General features: G+C 43.6%; 1 protein-coding gene across 7 annotated transcripts in view; it reads right to left on the reverse strand.

Annotated features, from left to right (window-relative positions):
* The window catches only part of LOC145527893 (BICD family-like cargo adapter 1), a 78,999-nt gene that overhangs the window by 21,630 nt on the left and 41,048 nt on the right, over window positions 1-16,321 (reverse strand). For all 7 annotated transcript variants that reach the window (XR_014069974.1, XR_014069973.1, XR_014069972.1 and 4 more), the window contains exons 3-4: window positions 6,267-6,383; window positions 3,176-3,322 (exon numbers count right to left, since the gene is read on the reverse strand). Coding sequence is in view for 4 of the 7 variants with exons in the window: in XM_081546243.1 (XP_081402369.1) it covers window positions 3,176-3,322; window positions 6,267-6,383 (264 nt within the window). In the remaining 3 variants the exon portion in view is untranslated. The remainder of the gene's footprint in view (window positions 1-3,175; window positions 3,323-6,266; window positions 6,384-16,321) is intronic.

The following is a 16,321-nucleotide window of genomic DNA, read 5'->3' on the forward strand; positions in this document are numbered from 1 at the left end:
ATCCTTCTGGGTGCCCTGCTGGTCAGTATCAGAGAACATTTGGCTAATGGCACCAGTGGTGTGGGTGTGCCTTAACTAGGAAGGGTTTGGAGCCTGGCTGCTCATAGAATGACACAGGACTTGGCAAGCCTGCCCTGCATGGTTCCAGCGGGTCAGCAATACCTGCTGGTCCAGTGGGAACTCCTCCAGCTCTGGTTTTGAGGAAACTCAGAAAGAAGAAATTAGGTTTTTTGTGTTTTTTTTTAAGATAAGCCCAGGAAGCCTTTGGCACAATTACAAACGGCATATTAAAGTGACAAAATGCTTTGCAATTATTTTCTAGACAACTTCCATATACATCTCAGCAGGGGAAATTCAGCACTGACAAGTACAAGTTCTTAGGCACTGGACAACATTAGTTCAATTACTCAGGCACACTCAAAGGTGCTTAATTAATTGTAACAACAAGAGAACAAACACCACCCTCTCTGGTCAATAACTGATCCATAAATAAATGCAGAAAAACCAAACCAAGGAAGAGTCTATTAAATACAAGAACCTTTTCACATAAGAAATATCACCCTTTATAGAACAAAGATGAAACTAAATGTAATTTATATGTGTGACCGAGGAAGACACCAAATGCCTTGTGTTTGAAGAGTATGTGAAGTTCAAGCTTACAACACTCATGCCCTTAAAGTGGGCAGAGGTGGGGACACTCTCCCCATTTTAGGCTGAGGGAACTGAGATGGCTGATGTTAAGTGATGTGCCTAACGGCACACACCCAGAGTCACCGAGGTCTAGACTCCAGGTCATTTGCTTCCTGGGTCCCTACGGGGAGCAGTGCCTGCGCTCTCTGCTGAAGAAAGCCACCCACTCCTTGGGACGAGGCCCCTGTACACATCTGTAAGATGCTCAAAGGGTATGAAACAGAGCAGTTAAGTGGCCCTCTTGAGGGACAAATCCTTTACTGGGTATTAAGAGTTTAGCAAAATGCCTGCTTTTTAAACTTCCTGGGCCCTCAATAGTCATTTTTATCCCTCTCAGACTGAAAAAAAAAAAAAAATCAGAGCTGGATTTGATCAGTGTTTTAAAAACCTGTTTTTGACAGTAGAACCCCAATTACAGAGTGAGCCAGATCAAAGGGGGCTACTCTGCTTGTGGCAGCCTGTTGCCCCGCCCGCTCAGCCCTTCTCTCACCCTTTGTCGGAGGAAAAGGATTAAAACCAGGGGATTAGAAACATTCCGGGGCGCGAGCTCTACCGTCTCCAAGTCTGGGTCAGGACCATTCACCTACTCCCTGAGCGAGCTGGAATTTCTATTTCTGTATCAGTATAGGCCATTTCAGCAACAGAACTAATTAGCAACACCTTAAAGAGAACTCTTTATATGGCTAGAGGAGGAAAAAAAATTACAAATAGTTGGGAAAGAAGAGATTTCAGTCCATAAATGCAGCTTTTCCCAATGCAGAGTTCCCAAGGTGGGACCTCCCTGACCTGAGGCAGGCGTTGTACTCCCATTCTTAAAGAGGCCCATTCGGGAGGCAGCGCGTATGCAGGGGGTGAGGATGTGAACGAGGTGTGACTGGGGACTCTGGCTGCCGGAGAACATACAGCCCACATGCCAGCCAGGTACTGCACTGTCCACACTGGTCCTGGCTCTTCCTCACCCCCAGGTCTTCCATTCTTGATCTGAAATAAGGACTACTCATTTGTGAATTCATGTTGAACCAGAAGTGTTTTTTTTTTTTTTTAGGCAGGGCCATTTCTTCATTTTTCTGTACTTCTTTTTCCTTCTCCTCTCCATACTCTACCTCAGCAACCCTCAGGAGAACGCCTGATGGGGTAACAAATGCTGGTGAGACACTGACTTGGAGAGGCAAGTGATACACAGAAGTCATCACTGAGAACCAAGTAAAGCAGGCAGAAGGGTCCCCTTCTGGATTCTACCCAGGACTTACTACACTACTTAGGACAGAGAGTTCACCTTTCTCAGCCTCAGTTTTAGAACATCTGCAAAAACACTCTGTTCTGTGCAAAGCAGCTGACAAATGTCCATGGCTGTTATCACCATAAACCTTAAAATATGAGCAAACTCCTTTCCATTTTGAAAACTGATGAGAGGCTTTAGCCAGCATCATTTTCTGTTCAACACTTACTGAGGCTCCGCTTTACACAAAGTTCCCAGCTGAAGGTAAAAAAACACAGAAAAAATGTTAATTTGCCCTTAGAGAGGCTAATCACTCAGAGGGCTGTTTAACTGACGGTATCACGTGACCTTAGCCTAAGACGTCTCCTCATCCCACAACCCAGAGCTTTCCTCAACAGCCGACTGCTGAGCCCAGGGGGCCTTCTGTAGCCTGGTCTTTGGGCAGGGACCCACCTGGCACAGGAATATCCCTGGCTGACCACCTGCACACGAACAGCACTGCTGCAATCTCCTCTGCTCCCTGGCACACTCAGAGGACACCCCAGGGAAGCAGGGCCCGAAGCCCCTGGCCCAGTGCTCCCAGGTCAGCATGGCAAAGCTTTCTTGGTAGCAGATGCTGCACTGTTTCTGGGGAGGCTGAGTGTTTAAGGGGTTGTTTCCCGTCAAGTGTGAGCTTTGGGATTCAGCTGAGGCCTGGTGGCAGTTCCCAAATAAGGACAAATATAGCCATGAAACAATTTCTTTTAGCAAGGAAAAAAAAGAGGCTAATTAGGCTCATAGAGGGGTCGGCCTGTGCCTTTGCTAACAACTGGCAGAATCAGGATATGTCCTGCTGCGTTCAGTGGGCAGCTTCTGGGCTTCTGCTCGGGGCCGGCCTACTAAAGGCAGGGCCCTGGGGAAGCAGCAGCAGAGAGCACTGCGGGCCCAGCACACAGTCATGGGCTTCCTCTGAAGTCTCCCACAGATTCCACAACCCCCAGGAGGCAGAACAGCACTGCGGGTGCTCCAGCCATGTCAACAGCCCAGAAAGAACTCCGTGAAACTGCTCCTGGGGCCAGTGGCTCAGAACAAATTGGAAGGATGACCTGTTGGAGCAATGCACTTGTTCTTGGCAGAGAAAGACCAGCCAGTTAGCCACGCCTGAGGAGACCCATATCCGGCCTGAGGAGGGACCTCAGCGTCACCCACTGCCCGTGCATGGGCCTCCCAGCCTCTCCTCGGGGCAGCCAAATGCGCCTGGCCTGAGCCGGTCCTCCGCCCCCGCACCTGGAGGTCCTTGTCGTGGCCCTGCCTCTCCAGGATCAACACCCGGTCCTGCAGCTCCTCCACTGTCCCCTGGAGCAGGTCGTTCTCCTCCAAGGTGGCGCTGAGACGGTGCTCCAGCTCCCGCTTCCGATCCGACAGCATCTTGATCTGAAAGCAGGGAGAGAGCCACAGGGCGGTGTGGGGTTACACCCGGGCTGACGAGTAGGGCAGGAGGGACCAGCCCTGGAACACGAAGGCAGGTCTCTCTCCAGCGCTCTGCCCTGGCGCCCCCACGTCGGACAGAACAGCTGTGAACTCTCCAGCTGAGGAGAAAACCCCTCCCCTTCGTAAACCAGTCTGGGAAGGGGTGGGAGTTAAGCTTTGGGGAAGCTGGAATGTGGGGTGCCAGGCAGAGGCAAGGAAGGTTAGTGCTCTGGAAATTCCACAGATAACACAGAGAAGGGCTCCACCTTGCTGCCTACAACTTTTTTGGGGGTGGGTGCTGTGCCATGCAGCATGCGGGATCTTAGTTCCCCGACCAGGGATCAAACATATGCCCCCTGCAGTGGAAATGTGGAGTCCTAACCACCAGACCGCCAGGGAAGTCCCCTGCCTACGTCTTTACTCCAACCCAACAGCTGATGGGGTAGTGGAACCTAACCTATGGGACCCTTCTCTCTCAAGTCCTGAGCATAAGACAATGTCCAAGACAGCCCCTGGGGCCACTGCACTCTCATATTCTTATCTCTCTCCTCTGTCCTTCCCCCACTGCTGGCAGGTCTGGCGCTAGAGGTCACGGCTCAGACCCAGGGCCCCAGGTGAATGGGGGAGCCCCAGGATGCAGAAAACACAGCAGTGCCTGCATCAGCCCGTGCCCCGGGAGGGAACAGGACACTGACAAGTAAATAACTGATTTCACTCTAGGTATCTTCTGCTTCAGTGAGAAACTTGTGAATAGAAGCAATCTTCTTTTATTAAACAGGCTGATATGTTTGTACACCAAGTATCTAGCCAGCCACAAGAGAGATACAGACTTTCTTTAGGAAGGTCTGTTCTGTCTCTTCCGTTTCAGTGAGAAAACACAGAAAAAGAGGAAAGAGATGCCAAGTCTTCTGTGGCCTCAAGGTTTGCAGGGTGAGAGCCACCCAGCATGCCCCCCAGGCCAGCGATGCTTCAGCCCAGGAACCCTGCCTGGCTCAGGGTGCTACAGAACCTTTCTGAGTCCCCTCAACTGCCAGTGGCCTAGGGGGACTTCTGGAGTCCTGCAGGTCCCCCGGCTCCTCCCGTTATCAGTTCCCTGCTAGACTGATCTCTCACCCCATTTCTTGCGAGTATTCTCCTGTCGTGGTTAAGACGTGTTCCACGCTCTCTAGTCTAGCATGATGACAGTTCACTAAGGGGAGCAACCACAGATCATTTCCAGGAGAGATCTGGAAATGAATGTCCCAAGTCCTCTGAAACCTGCCTCCCCTCCACGCTTTGGCTGTTCTCACTCTCTGCACTAGAAGTCTTGCTCAGAGGGCACAACTCGTCCCTGGCCACCTCCCCCCATTGGATGGGATGCCATCCTGGGGAAATGAAGTATGAGGCCTTTGTCCAGAGGGATCAGGTATCCGGCCAAACAAAGGAATACTGTCTCTCAGGTGTGTACCTGGGGAAGGACCGACAGGAGCAGCCCTGTGAATGGCCCCCTATTCTCCACACTGAAGCAATGCTGCCCACGTGAAGGGAGCTCTTACTCTAGCTGCGTTTCACTTAAATGCTATCTGACCTTCACATTTGCCTTCCCGTGGATCACCTTTGGTTCCACTCAGTGAAGTCATGAGCTAATCTGGTTCTGATACACAACCCTACCCCTTAACAGAAAAAAAGAAAAAAACAAACTCAGAAGTTCAGAGCTACGTGAAGTGACTTATTTGAAGTAAACAATTTCATAGCTTGGCTTTTAAACGTAAAAGTGTTACTAGATGAAGCAGGGAATTGGCATTAGGTAGCCAACTTCCTCACCCGATCCTACACACCCTGAAACTTGGGACCCAATCTGGCCACAAACATTCCTGGGCATGACCCTGTGTCACGAGGCAGACAGGCAACCTGAGGGAGCTGGACCTTTGCAGAGGTGGCTGAACAGCACGTCATGCACACAGACCGTCATAGGCATGCCAAACCCACCAGCACCAACTACTTACTTCAAGGACCTGCTGCTCAATACCCGTAGGAATTCCAAGGGAAGGGAGGGAGGAAGGGAGTGAGAGCCAGGAGAAAAGAGAAGATATTGACAGACTTTAGGAAAAACATCTTTGCGTCATGTATGAAGCAGGGGAGCAGCCATCTTGGCCCCTTGGGTCTGACCATGCGGGCTGGTGGTGGCGCTGGACTGTCCCTCAAAATGCAACTCAGTCAAAGGGCTGTTGTTCAGCCACTTGGCTGAGGGGCCTCGGGAGCAGAGGAAGTGGAAGCCTCCCCAGCACAGAGGCCCCATTCGGGCTGGTGATGTGACCCTCCCCCGCTCCTGACCTCCCCACAGCCTGCTTTCTCACAGATTCTCAGGGCTACTTTTCCCCCTCTGGCTGCTCGCTCAGGGCCACAGACCCTGCCTAGTCTCTCGTATGCTTTCAATAACACTACTTTCTTCTAAACACCACACACAGTGCTTTCCATGTGTTAACTCATCAAATCCTGTCATCAACGCTATGAAGTAGATTACTTCAACCCGAGGAAGTAGATATTACTCTCGGTTTATAGGTAAGAATAATAGGCCCTATTTAGAGGGACTGAACCGGACCCAAATGGAACGGAGAAAGGGAAGATTCTCTTTCCAATCTTCCATTTAGGATGTTTTTGGAGGGATCAACATATTCCGTAAAAAGTAGGTCATTCCTAATTTCAGCACACTCAGCAGTAACTCTGAGCAACCTTACTTTTCTAGACAACAGGCTACCCAGAGAAACATGGTCAAGTGATCCCCATTCGGTTTCGCACAGACATTTCTCTCCGGAGATGTTAGATAGGGCAGGTTTTTGTTCAGAGGACTCCTTGTCTAAAAGGCCAGGTGCAGCTCCCGCAATGAGAAAAGTCCTTCCGCCCAACATGGCTGCTCGGGGAGGCTGACCTCGGCTTGAAGGCTTTCGAGCCGAATGATGTGCTGGTTGGTTGACGAGTTTTTCTCCCGAAAGTCTTCTCTGAGGGCGTGTACCTGCATGGAGAGTTGTCTCTCAACTTCTGATGCCTGTAAGCAAAAGAGACCATGGGGCTGATTCAGAGGTTGTACAAAGGAAGGCCATTCAGAATTTTGGCTGTCATTTCTCAAGCATCTCTTTGCAGCTCTATTCTACAGGAAGTACACGATGAGAAACAACCAGTTTTCTACCCCGTTCGCTTTGTTCTCTCATGCCCAAACGAGACTAACCCCTCTCCCTACCTAAAGCATGAATGACTCTGTTTAGGTCTAAGACCACTTTGCTGATCAGAGGAAACAGGCCTAGAAAATAGTAAGTTCTCAAATGTTAGTTATTATCATTATGACTCTGCACACAGCAGAAGCTCCACAAACATCTGCTAAATTGAGAGACAGTCTCAGTATTTTACATGAAAGAATAAGACCAATATACCTAAACTTTAGAAATTCCTTTATCTCACCCATCCATTTCCTTAGTGGGGGCCAGGCAAATAATCTGTCTATACCTCTTACTGCCCAAATGTGGGCACTATTTAAAATACCCTGTTATGTCTGTTAAGATTTTTGCTGTTCATTTCTCAAGGACGTTTTCTGCACTTCTCGATTCTCTGAGGAGTGCTGGCTAAGGGGCTCCTTTCCCACCCTAATCTATTTATTCTCTAACGTGGAAACCCAGCAAACACCAAGTACCATTCAGTGTGTTGGCACCTTCTCTCGAATACCCAGGAGAATGTTTTGAAAGAACATGCCCTTGGAAAGATCCGAGCCCTGTCATCCCCCTGAGGGTCCGACCAGCCCAGCCCGCAGAGGAGAGCCCTGAGCGCTGCCCTGGGGAGGACGGCCACAGGACAGGGTAACTCACTGCCTCAGTGCTTCTCGGAGGCCAAATGGGGTCAGTAAGCTTTATGGGTTCTCAGGGGAGATCACAGCATGCAGAAATGGTGAGGGAAGGCTTTCAGAGGAGGCAGGTGGTAATAATCTTGAAATGGTAGGCGAGCTGTTCTATGAGGCTCTCACAGTAATGGTCACACGTTCAATAGTTCCTTTTATCTTCAAGTGCCATGTAATCAATTGTCCATCTTTTTTTGGTTCCATAGATTCAACAAACATGCCCCCCTCCCTGACCCCAGACTACAGAGCCACAAGAATCAACCCACAGTGCTAATTTTTAAACAATTACAAGACACACAGCAAAAGAAAAATCAAACCATCTCTTTTTCCTTCTTATTCTGAGTTTAGTTTTAGACACTACCAGCTTATTTCCAAATCACTTAGAAACACAGTATTAGTCACTCCTGCCTAAAAATAACATAAGCATTATTTACCAAGTGCTTACTATGTGCCAAGAACTGTGCTAAATGCTTTATCTCAATTGTCACACCCAAAGTGGGGCCTACCACCGTCACCCAAGGCAACAAGCTCAGGGAGGGGAGGGACTTGCTCCATGTCTCAGTGAATGACAGCATCAGAATGGTCAGTGTGGGGCTATCTTACTCTGATACTAGGACTGCAACACTACCTTCTTATACAGTACCTTGAAGTAGTTTTTCCTATTTCTATCACTCACTATTGAAACCAACTTTGTGAGTCCAATTTAAGACTTTTTTCTTTCTTCTTTTTTTTTTAATACTAAGCAATTTTATTTATGATTCTTGAAATTTCTTTGAATAGAGTTTAGGGCCCATAAAGAAAATTTCCTCTTATAAATGCTGCAGTTTGGTCACCTACATCAAATTCAGTTGACTATCAGAGTTTCAAATATGCTGGAGATTACAAAGCACTGGGTAATTCAGGCAGCTGGGACCTTATTCCGAGCATCACCATCTTGACATGAATCATGAGACAACCAAGCCTAAGAGATGCACTGGGGACTACAAATACCGCCCAGTTGTTATCAGAAAGGCTCCTGTAGACCGTCTCCTCTTAAAGCAACCTTCCTAGAAATAAAATTTGTCTGTTCCCTCCAGGAATCATGACACCAGAGTCTCAGCTCTTAACCACTATGTTATAATGTCTCTTTAAAAATGTCTGACTCCTCAGATGTGCCCAAGGATATACTGTTGACAAAGGCTGACCTACAGCTCTCATTCGAATCTCCAACTGCCCGAAGAAGCAGGAATTGCTGGCCTCAGTTTGCAGACAAGGAAGTGGAGGCCGAGAGGGAGTGGCACTGCTCTCGCCCCCCTGGTTCTGTGCTCACCCACAACACCCTGGCCACCTCCAGCCAGGCGGCCAGCCACCTGTCTGTGATGGTGATGGAGGGGAACACATTGATCAGACACATAAGCACCATTTGCAAGGAGCTAATGTACCTTCCAAAATACATTATTTCCTTCTTTTTCAGAGATGGAAACTGGCACAGATATTTTAGATCTAACAGAATGAGTATTAGCTGTTTCTGCACATAAATGAAATAATGACGGCTGAAGTTTGTCCATAACTCTAATGTTCTAAATGCTTTCTAAATAAAGTATCAGAAAGATTATAAAGTCAGTTTTACCTCTATAATGAACACAGCACACTGGTGCTTGTCAGTGCTAGAACCGGGATTTATACCCAGATCTGCAGCTCCTACCCTCACATTCTCAGCCCCAACACACAGCACTCCCTTTCTACTCTCCTTTGCTTCCTCTCAAAAAAGCTTACAAAATGAAAGTGACATCAGAGCAACAACCTTGAATTTATTCTAATTTAAGACAAAGAGTGAATTATTAAAAACCATTTGTAATTTACTACAGTTGAAAACTGTTGCATTAGGACATGGATTTAAAAATAATTAAATTTATTTTTCAATTTCCTATTTTTATTTATTTATATTTTTTGGCCACACCGTGTGGGATCTTAGTTTCATGACCAGGGATCAAACCTGTGTTCCCTGCAGTGGAAGCACATAGTCTTAACCACTGGACTGCCAGGGAATCCCTATTTTTCAATTTTCAATTTCTGTAATAGAACCCCATTGAAGAATGGGTTTGTTTTCAAAGTACATTTTGTTGATTTTTTCCCCAATCTTTCTGTGTGTATGTACACGTGTATGTACAATTAAATTACTCATGATCATATTGCTTATATAGATTTTTCTTTTTTCAGTTAGCATCAAAACATCTGATATCAAAAACAAACATCAGGTATCAAAAACATTTCCATGTTATTTATTATTGTGTGTGTGTGTGTGTGTGTGTGTTAAGCTGCTTCAGTTGTGTCCAATTCCTTGGGACCCTATGGACTGTAGCCTTCCAGGCTCCTCATGTCCATGGGTTGCCATGCTCTTCTCCAGGGGATCTTCCTAACCCAGGGATTGAACCTGTGTCTATTGCATCTACTGCATTGGCAGGTGGATTCTTTACCACTAGTGCCACCTGGGAAGCCCAATTATTTATTATTACACTTCTCAGTCATCACTTTAAATGGCTGCATAATATTCCATCAAGAAGATAAATTATGATTTCCTCTAGCACTCCCTTATTGTTAGACATCTGGGATTTTCCCAAATTGTGCAATTATAATGAATACATGTCACTGTGATGGTGGTAGTAGAGCTTTCCTACTAATAGAAGTAGAATGGAAAGCCTGAGTTTTCCAGTGTAATGCAAAAACTGAAAAAAGTAGATGATTATAGTTTAGAACTACACCGATTTGAACCAAAAATGGGTTTATGATTAGCCTATGCTTAACTGGAAAATTCAATTAACCAAAAGTCTCTATTTTTTTATTTTCAAGGTCTTATTGTTCTTGATAAAAACTTTCAAATTTGTAATGGGTGCCATCAGCCTATTGAGAGCATATTATATGATAAGCCTCCTTTTTACTGTCTTGGATATTTATAGTACAAAAAGCAATGGCCATACTAGACAGTAAGTAAATGCAAAAGGGTATGGTAGTCTTTTGTTCTCACTAGGCTTCAGTGTGCCAATTCCTCCCAAAGCCTTCCAAAAATAAAACTCAGAAGCTAAGTTTGTTATGTATTTATATTTTACTTAATGTAATAGATAGTTAGATTTTTACCACTACTTTTCCAAAGGGAAGGTTTCATTTCTGGTAATATGTTGGGTTACGTTACTTGGATTGACCTTCCTACTGAAAACAGCTAAAAATACTGGATAAAATGGAAAAGACTTCTTAAAAGCCTCAAAGAGCTGACAAGATAGTGATGGAATCATAAGAATGTTTCACACAGGCACATTATTACAACCAACCAATGAAACACAACAGTAACAAATAAACCTAACTACACCACAAATGAACAGCAAAACCACAAGTAAAGTGGGTGGAAAAGAAAGTAACTTAGCTAAATGGCTTTGGAAAACAATCCTTGACTATTTACTATAAGGTTCAGGAAGAAAGAACTACACAGAGCTACTGAAGTGTAGGTTATAACTTGCTTCTCATAGATGTATGGGTTAGCAATTCTAACATTTCTGTGTTTAATAGAACTGAACAAATAAGTAAATGTATCATGGATAATGAGAACCAGGTTCTCTTGTGGAAAAAGAAGTTACAAATAAGGTAAGAGAGAAGGCTAACATGAACCCTGTGGTACTGGATTAGAATTGAAGACATCAGAACGAACTCATGGTGTTTAACATATACACACACACATATAGATATGAGTGGAGGGACTGAGAAAATGATTATATGCATCTGTTTATGAATGAGGTAAGTTTTTACACATTCATTCCCTAATTCTGTCTTCCGAGAGGGCCTAAAAGTAATGACATCTTAGTGCACACATTGGTTTCAATACACTAATCTCTAAGAAATGAACCAAACAAAGCTCCTTGGAGAAATGGCTTGTTTCAGGTCGGGGTGGGGGGCGGGTGGAATACAAGATGAGCTTAGACCATCTTAGGATGCCAGAAAGAAAGCAAGTGCTCAAAAAATGAGAGAGGTACACTGAATGGACATAGAACTCAACTTGAAGGAGCTCCCAATGGCTAAGGCTGGGACCATCTGATCAATAGAATAATGACAGTAATGGATCAAAATGCATAGAATAAATATTCATGAGTCCACAAGGATTAAGTAAATAATTGGATAAATTAGTTAATGAGGGAAAAGAGGCAGCTCTTCCTTACAGACAATTCCAACTAATAAATGTAGAAGGAATGCTGGAAACAGAAAATCACCAGCAGGCAAGCATCACAGCAGTAACTGTTGCAGGCAAGAGCTAGAGGATGGATGCTAATAACTGGTGGCAAAAATTCGACAATAGGGTATTTATACAGTCTCAAAGTATCTCCTTGTAAGGCTTACTAATCACAAAGAAGAAAAGAGTAACTTCACAGTGGAGAAGCCTGGCAAATACTACCTTAGAAGTTAATGTCATCAGTTAAAAAAAAATGTCAAACACGACGTGTCCTCAATATGAACACTGAGACGGGCACAACTGCACTTCTGTGCTACCTTGCAAAATGGCATAAGCTAATCATGACAAAACATTAGACAAACCCAAAATTGAGGGACCTTCTATAAAATAATTCATCATTACTCTTCAAAAGTACCAACTTCAGGAAAAACAAACCAAGACTGAAGAACTGTCAGAGATTGAAGGAGACAAAATAAACATGACAATTAAATACAACCTGGGAGGTTGAACTGGATCCTGGGCCAAAAAAGGACAAAGGTGGGAAAGCTGGCAAAATCCCAGCAGGTATGTGGATTAGCTAATACTGCCTCAATGTTGGTTTCAATAACTGTACTATGGTTATATAAGATGTTAGCATTAGGGGAAACTAGATGAAGAGTATATGAGAATCTCTATTTTTTTTCCTAACTTCCCTGTAAGGCTAACATTGTTTAACAACAACAAAAAGTACCTGATTGGCAGTGCCCCTAGACACTTGGCAGGAGAAAACAAGTTATCTCGGAAGGATGGTAACGTCATCCAAGATCAAATAATCTCCATAAATAATGTTCTAATAAAAATAAGCAGGTTATAGTAAAACAAAACAAAAATACACATGGAAACAAAGATTCATGAGCAAGAACCGGCATAAGCAACAACAGAAACAGATTCACAATGACTTCAGATCCTAGAATTATCAGTTACAGATTATAAGACAACTGTGACTGTGTTTAGATAAATTAAAGGCATGATTAAAAATATCTCTATGGAACAGTAAAATATAAAATACAACCAAGCAGTCTGAAAATAGCACAAGATGTCTAGCGATAAAAAACAATCCTTTTAGTTCACATAGCACCCTGGACACACACCTCTAGCAGAACACATACTACATGTTATTACAGTTATCCATTTGCATCCTTCTCCCTCACCACATTTTAAGCTTTTTAAGACGGCGGGTGATGGTGTCTAATTCATTTTTGTATTGCCAGTGGATAGCACAATGCCTGGCATATGACAAGTACTCAAAAAATGTCTGAACTAAGTATCTCTTTCATGGCTGTTAGAAACTGCCCTTAAGTAATTAAAAAAGAATCAAGTTTAAATGTATAGTAATATAGCTACCATGGGATGAAAAAAAAGTAAAAATATCCAAAGAACCAGAGTAGACACACACACCCCCAAATTAAAGTCAAAATGTTAACAAAGTTTATTCAGCTTTTAGAGTGGCTAGATTTATGCTACAAACTAGGGATACAATAGTGAGGAAGACAGAAAGTGTTAGTCGCTCAGTCTCAGTCAGTGTCTTCCTCTTTGCAACCCATGGACTGTAGCTCATCAGGCTCCTCTGTTCATGGAATTCTCCAGGCAAGAATACTGGAGTGGGTAGCTGTTCTCTTCCTCCAGGGGATCTTCCAGACTCAGGGATCGAACCTGGGTCTCCTGCACTGCAGGCAGATTCTTTACTGTCTGAGCCAGATCTGATCTCTAAAAATCTCAGAGCTGGAACCCTACTAGAAACAACAAACCAGTTACTGAACTCCTTCATTGCACACACAAGGAAACTAAGGCCCAGAAGGAATCCATAAGGATCACATAACAAGTAACTGAAAGGTAAAAAAATGAGATACCAATTTAGGGAGAATGACTTTTGAAAGGATGGAAAAACAAATCACAAGAAATAGGAACTTAAATTTTAATAGCAAGGCAGTTGACAGAGAAAGGTTAGAGAATGAGAAAACAAAACCAAACCTAATGCTGGTTAATATTCAAAGAAAAACATTTTCTTTTCCTGGTCTCTCATCTTGGATTTCAACTAGTTTGAAATATAATTTACTATTTTAACCTCTCTTCTGCTAGACTTTGAGCCCTAGTATCCACAACATTATTTAGTACATCACTGGTTCTTAAAACATATTTGCACAATGAATGGCTTATATTTTACCAGAAAATCAGTTTTCCTATCAGGTTCTATTTTTCACTTTAGAATACAGAGTATCTCTCTAGACTACGCAAACCACTACATTTTTTTGGGAGGGGGGCAAAGCAAATACAGAAACAAATATGTAACAATTCTTTCAAGTGAAAAATTCAAGATTTTAACAAAATGAAGATAAATTTCATGTTGATCAACCTTTTCTTTTTATTTTAGCTTAATGGAATCTCAGTTTTCCTGAACAACCCAAGTTCCATACCTGTTACAGGTAGACATTTGCCCGTCTAATCATGCTGGGTTATTGGGTTCTTGCAAATTTATGGTGTTACATGATAATGGTGTGGCTATAGACATCTGCTGTACTATTTTGCTAATGAATACTATCTTAGTGCAGGTATGTGATGCAGACAGATGAGACTCACTTTGTACTCAAGCTTCTGTAGAACAATGTTCACTGCAGCACTGTTTGTAAAAGACTAGAGGCAACCAAAGTGTCCACCATTAGCAGACTGTATGTATCAGTGCCATCAAATGCTATATAATCTACCTGCACTAATACGACAGGGAAGAATTCTACCAGTGAGTCACCCATGCACCGATTACTTGCCTTAATGTGGAAAGATTTCAACAATGTGACATATTTTAAAAAGCATATTTAATCCTATTTACATGAAATTATGTGTGTATGTTTATCTAAGTGCACACATGCATAGAAGAATGCCTGGAAGGCTGTTCATCAAAATACTATCAGAGATTACCTCTAGGGCATGATATTCCTAGCAATGTTTGCCTTGGAAAAGAATTTTTTGTAAAGTTGAAATATTCAACAGTAGTATGTATTATCTTTAATAATGAGGGAAAATAAAGTTATTTAAAAACAGATAAATTTATCAGATATCAACCTAGGGAGAAAGGTGAAAGGAAAAAAGTGTATTAACATCAAATAAAGATCAGAAATTTTAGTAATAACGAGGCTGGGGAGAGTGATACAACAATTATAACAAACCTCAGACAGCATAAGCTTAGAAAGACTGAAGGGGAAGAGAAGTTATTTTATTTTTTAAACTTTTAAAAGTTTGAAAATATGCACAGTTTCATGTCCCTATGAAGTATCCCAAAAATACAAGACACAATCTCCACCCTCAAGCAACTGAAGGAGAATGAGGTGAACGCTCATGAAGAAGCCAATACAAGGCACAGAACATGGCTGATGTCTTCAGGAAGGCAAAGCATACAGCTGAGTGATCTGGAGAAAACTATACAGCCACTGTACCCCCAGTTTCTTCATCTGAAAAATGGTGAGTAAAAGATCTCCCTTAGCATTCAGATGAAATAATGTTCGGGAATCGTGGACTGAAACTTTCTGCCCTGACCAGGGAGGAAAACAACCGCTTGCACAAGCTGTCTCTCACAAGTAGGTTCCAATAAGGAACAAGGAAATGACAAGCTGCCACCAACCCCAAGAATTTGGGAGGGGCCGAAAAGAGGGAGGAGATGCCGGGCCATAATATGTCCTGCCAACCTCCCGGAAACGCTCACGCTGGATCTGTCTCCACCGGGAGACTCGCATGCCGCCGGGAAAAGCCCTGAGTCAGACCATACACAGACACACCAGCAAGGTGATGGGGTAGTGACAACCCAGAAATGAACCCCTCCTCCATAAAACCCCAGACTGCGAACCAAGAGGCAGAGCAGTCCTCCTGGGCTCCCTGACCCTGCTGCTTTCCACTCAAGCGGCCCCTTCTCAATAGTGTCTTGCTTCATCAGCAAGTGTGTCTCTTTGGACAATTCATTTCCAAGTGTTAGACAAAGCCCCTCTTGGAGCCTGGAAGGCATCCCTCTCTAGTCACGGTAATGTAGTTAAAATGTTCAGTGCAGACTAAATATGTAATAAGTTATAGCTATTACTCTTATTTATGATTAAGTGAAAACTCCAAATAGAATACTGACATTTGCTCAAAGGAAAGCATGCAAATTTCAAAGTTGAAACCTCAGAGACCACCTGGTCCTAACCCCTAATTTGGTGGTTGATGAAACCAAGGCCTGGGTCAACAGAGTGAGGCCTTTGATGTGATCTGAGTGAACCAAAGTAAGGTCTTGCCTAAGACCACACATGACTACCATTTTCAGTTTCTTTCCATTTCAATACCATTTTTTTCTTCTTTTAGACAATAACAAAGAGTCACGTATTAGCTGATTTTCAAGGATGCCCAAAACTCATCCTCTAGAACGAAGAAAGTCTGATGCCACTACCAGCGTGTATTCCTCATGAGAGGGAATGCCTGCTTACATGAGACAGGTGGAAAGCTGCTCCTTGACATTTAGAAGGTGCACACCCACTAGATAGGGGCCATGTCTAATTCTGTTTGAATGAACTTTAAAATTAGAGCACAATAACAGTTTTATTGTCATCCTTTTAATCACTGTCAAAACATAATCCCTCAGTATCAAAGGCCAGCAACTCTGGCAGCACAGGCTTTTAACTGAAAAGGAGAAAAGGACAAACGTCAGTCTGCTTTTGTTCCATGTCAGATCCCTACTGCTCGTTAAGTACAAAATATTTCAGAAGTCAGGGAAAAGGATTTTACATTTTTAAATGTCCTACGAGGACCCGTACCATAAAACAAGCCTTGGATATTCCCAATATACTGCACTCACAATCAGAGCTTTTGATTCACGTAGAGCTTTTTTTTTTAATCTTTTTTTACA

Source organism: Giraffa tippelskirchi, chromosome 11 (assembly GCF_054371585.1).
Source record: "Giraffa tippelskirchi isolate mGirTip1 chromosome 11, T2T-mGirTip1v1.2.pri, whole genome shotgun sequence".
Lineage (NCBI taxonomy): Eukaryota > Metazoa > Chordata > Mammalia > Artiodactyla > Giraffidae > Giraffa > Giraffa tippelskirchi.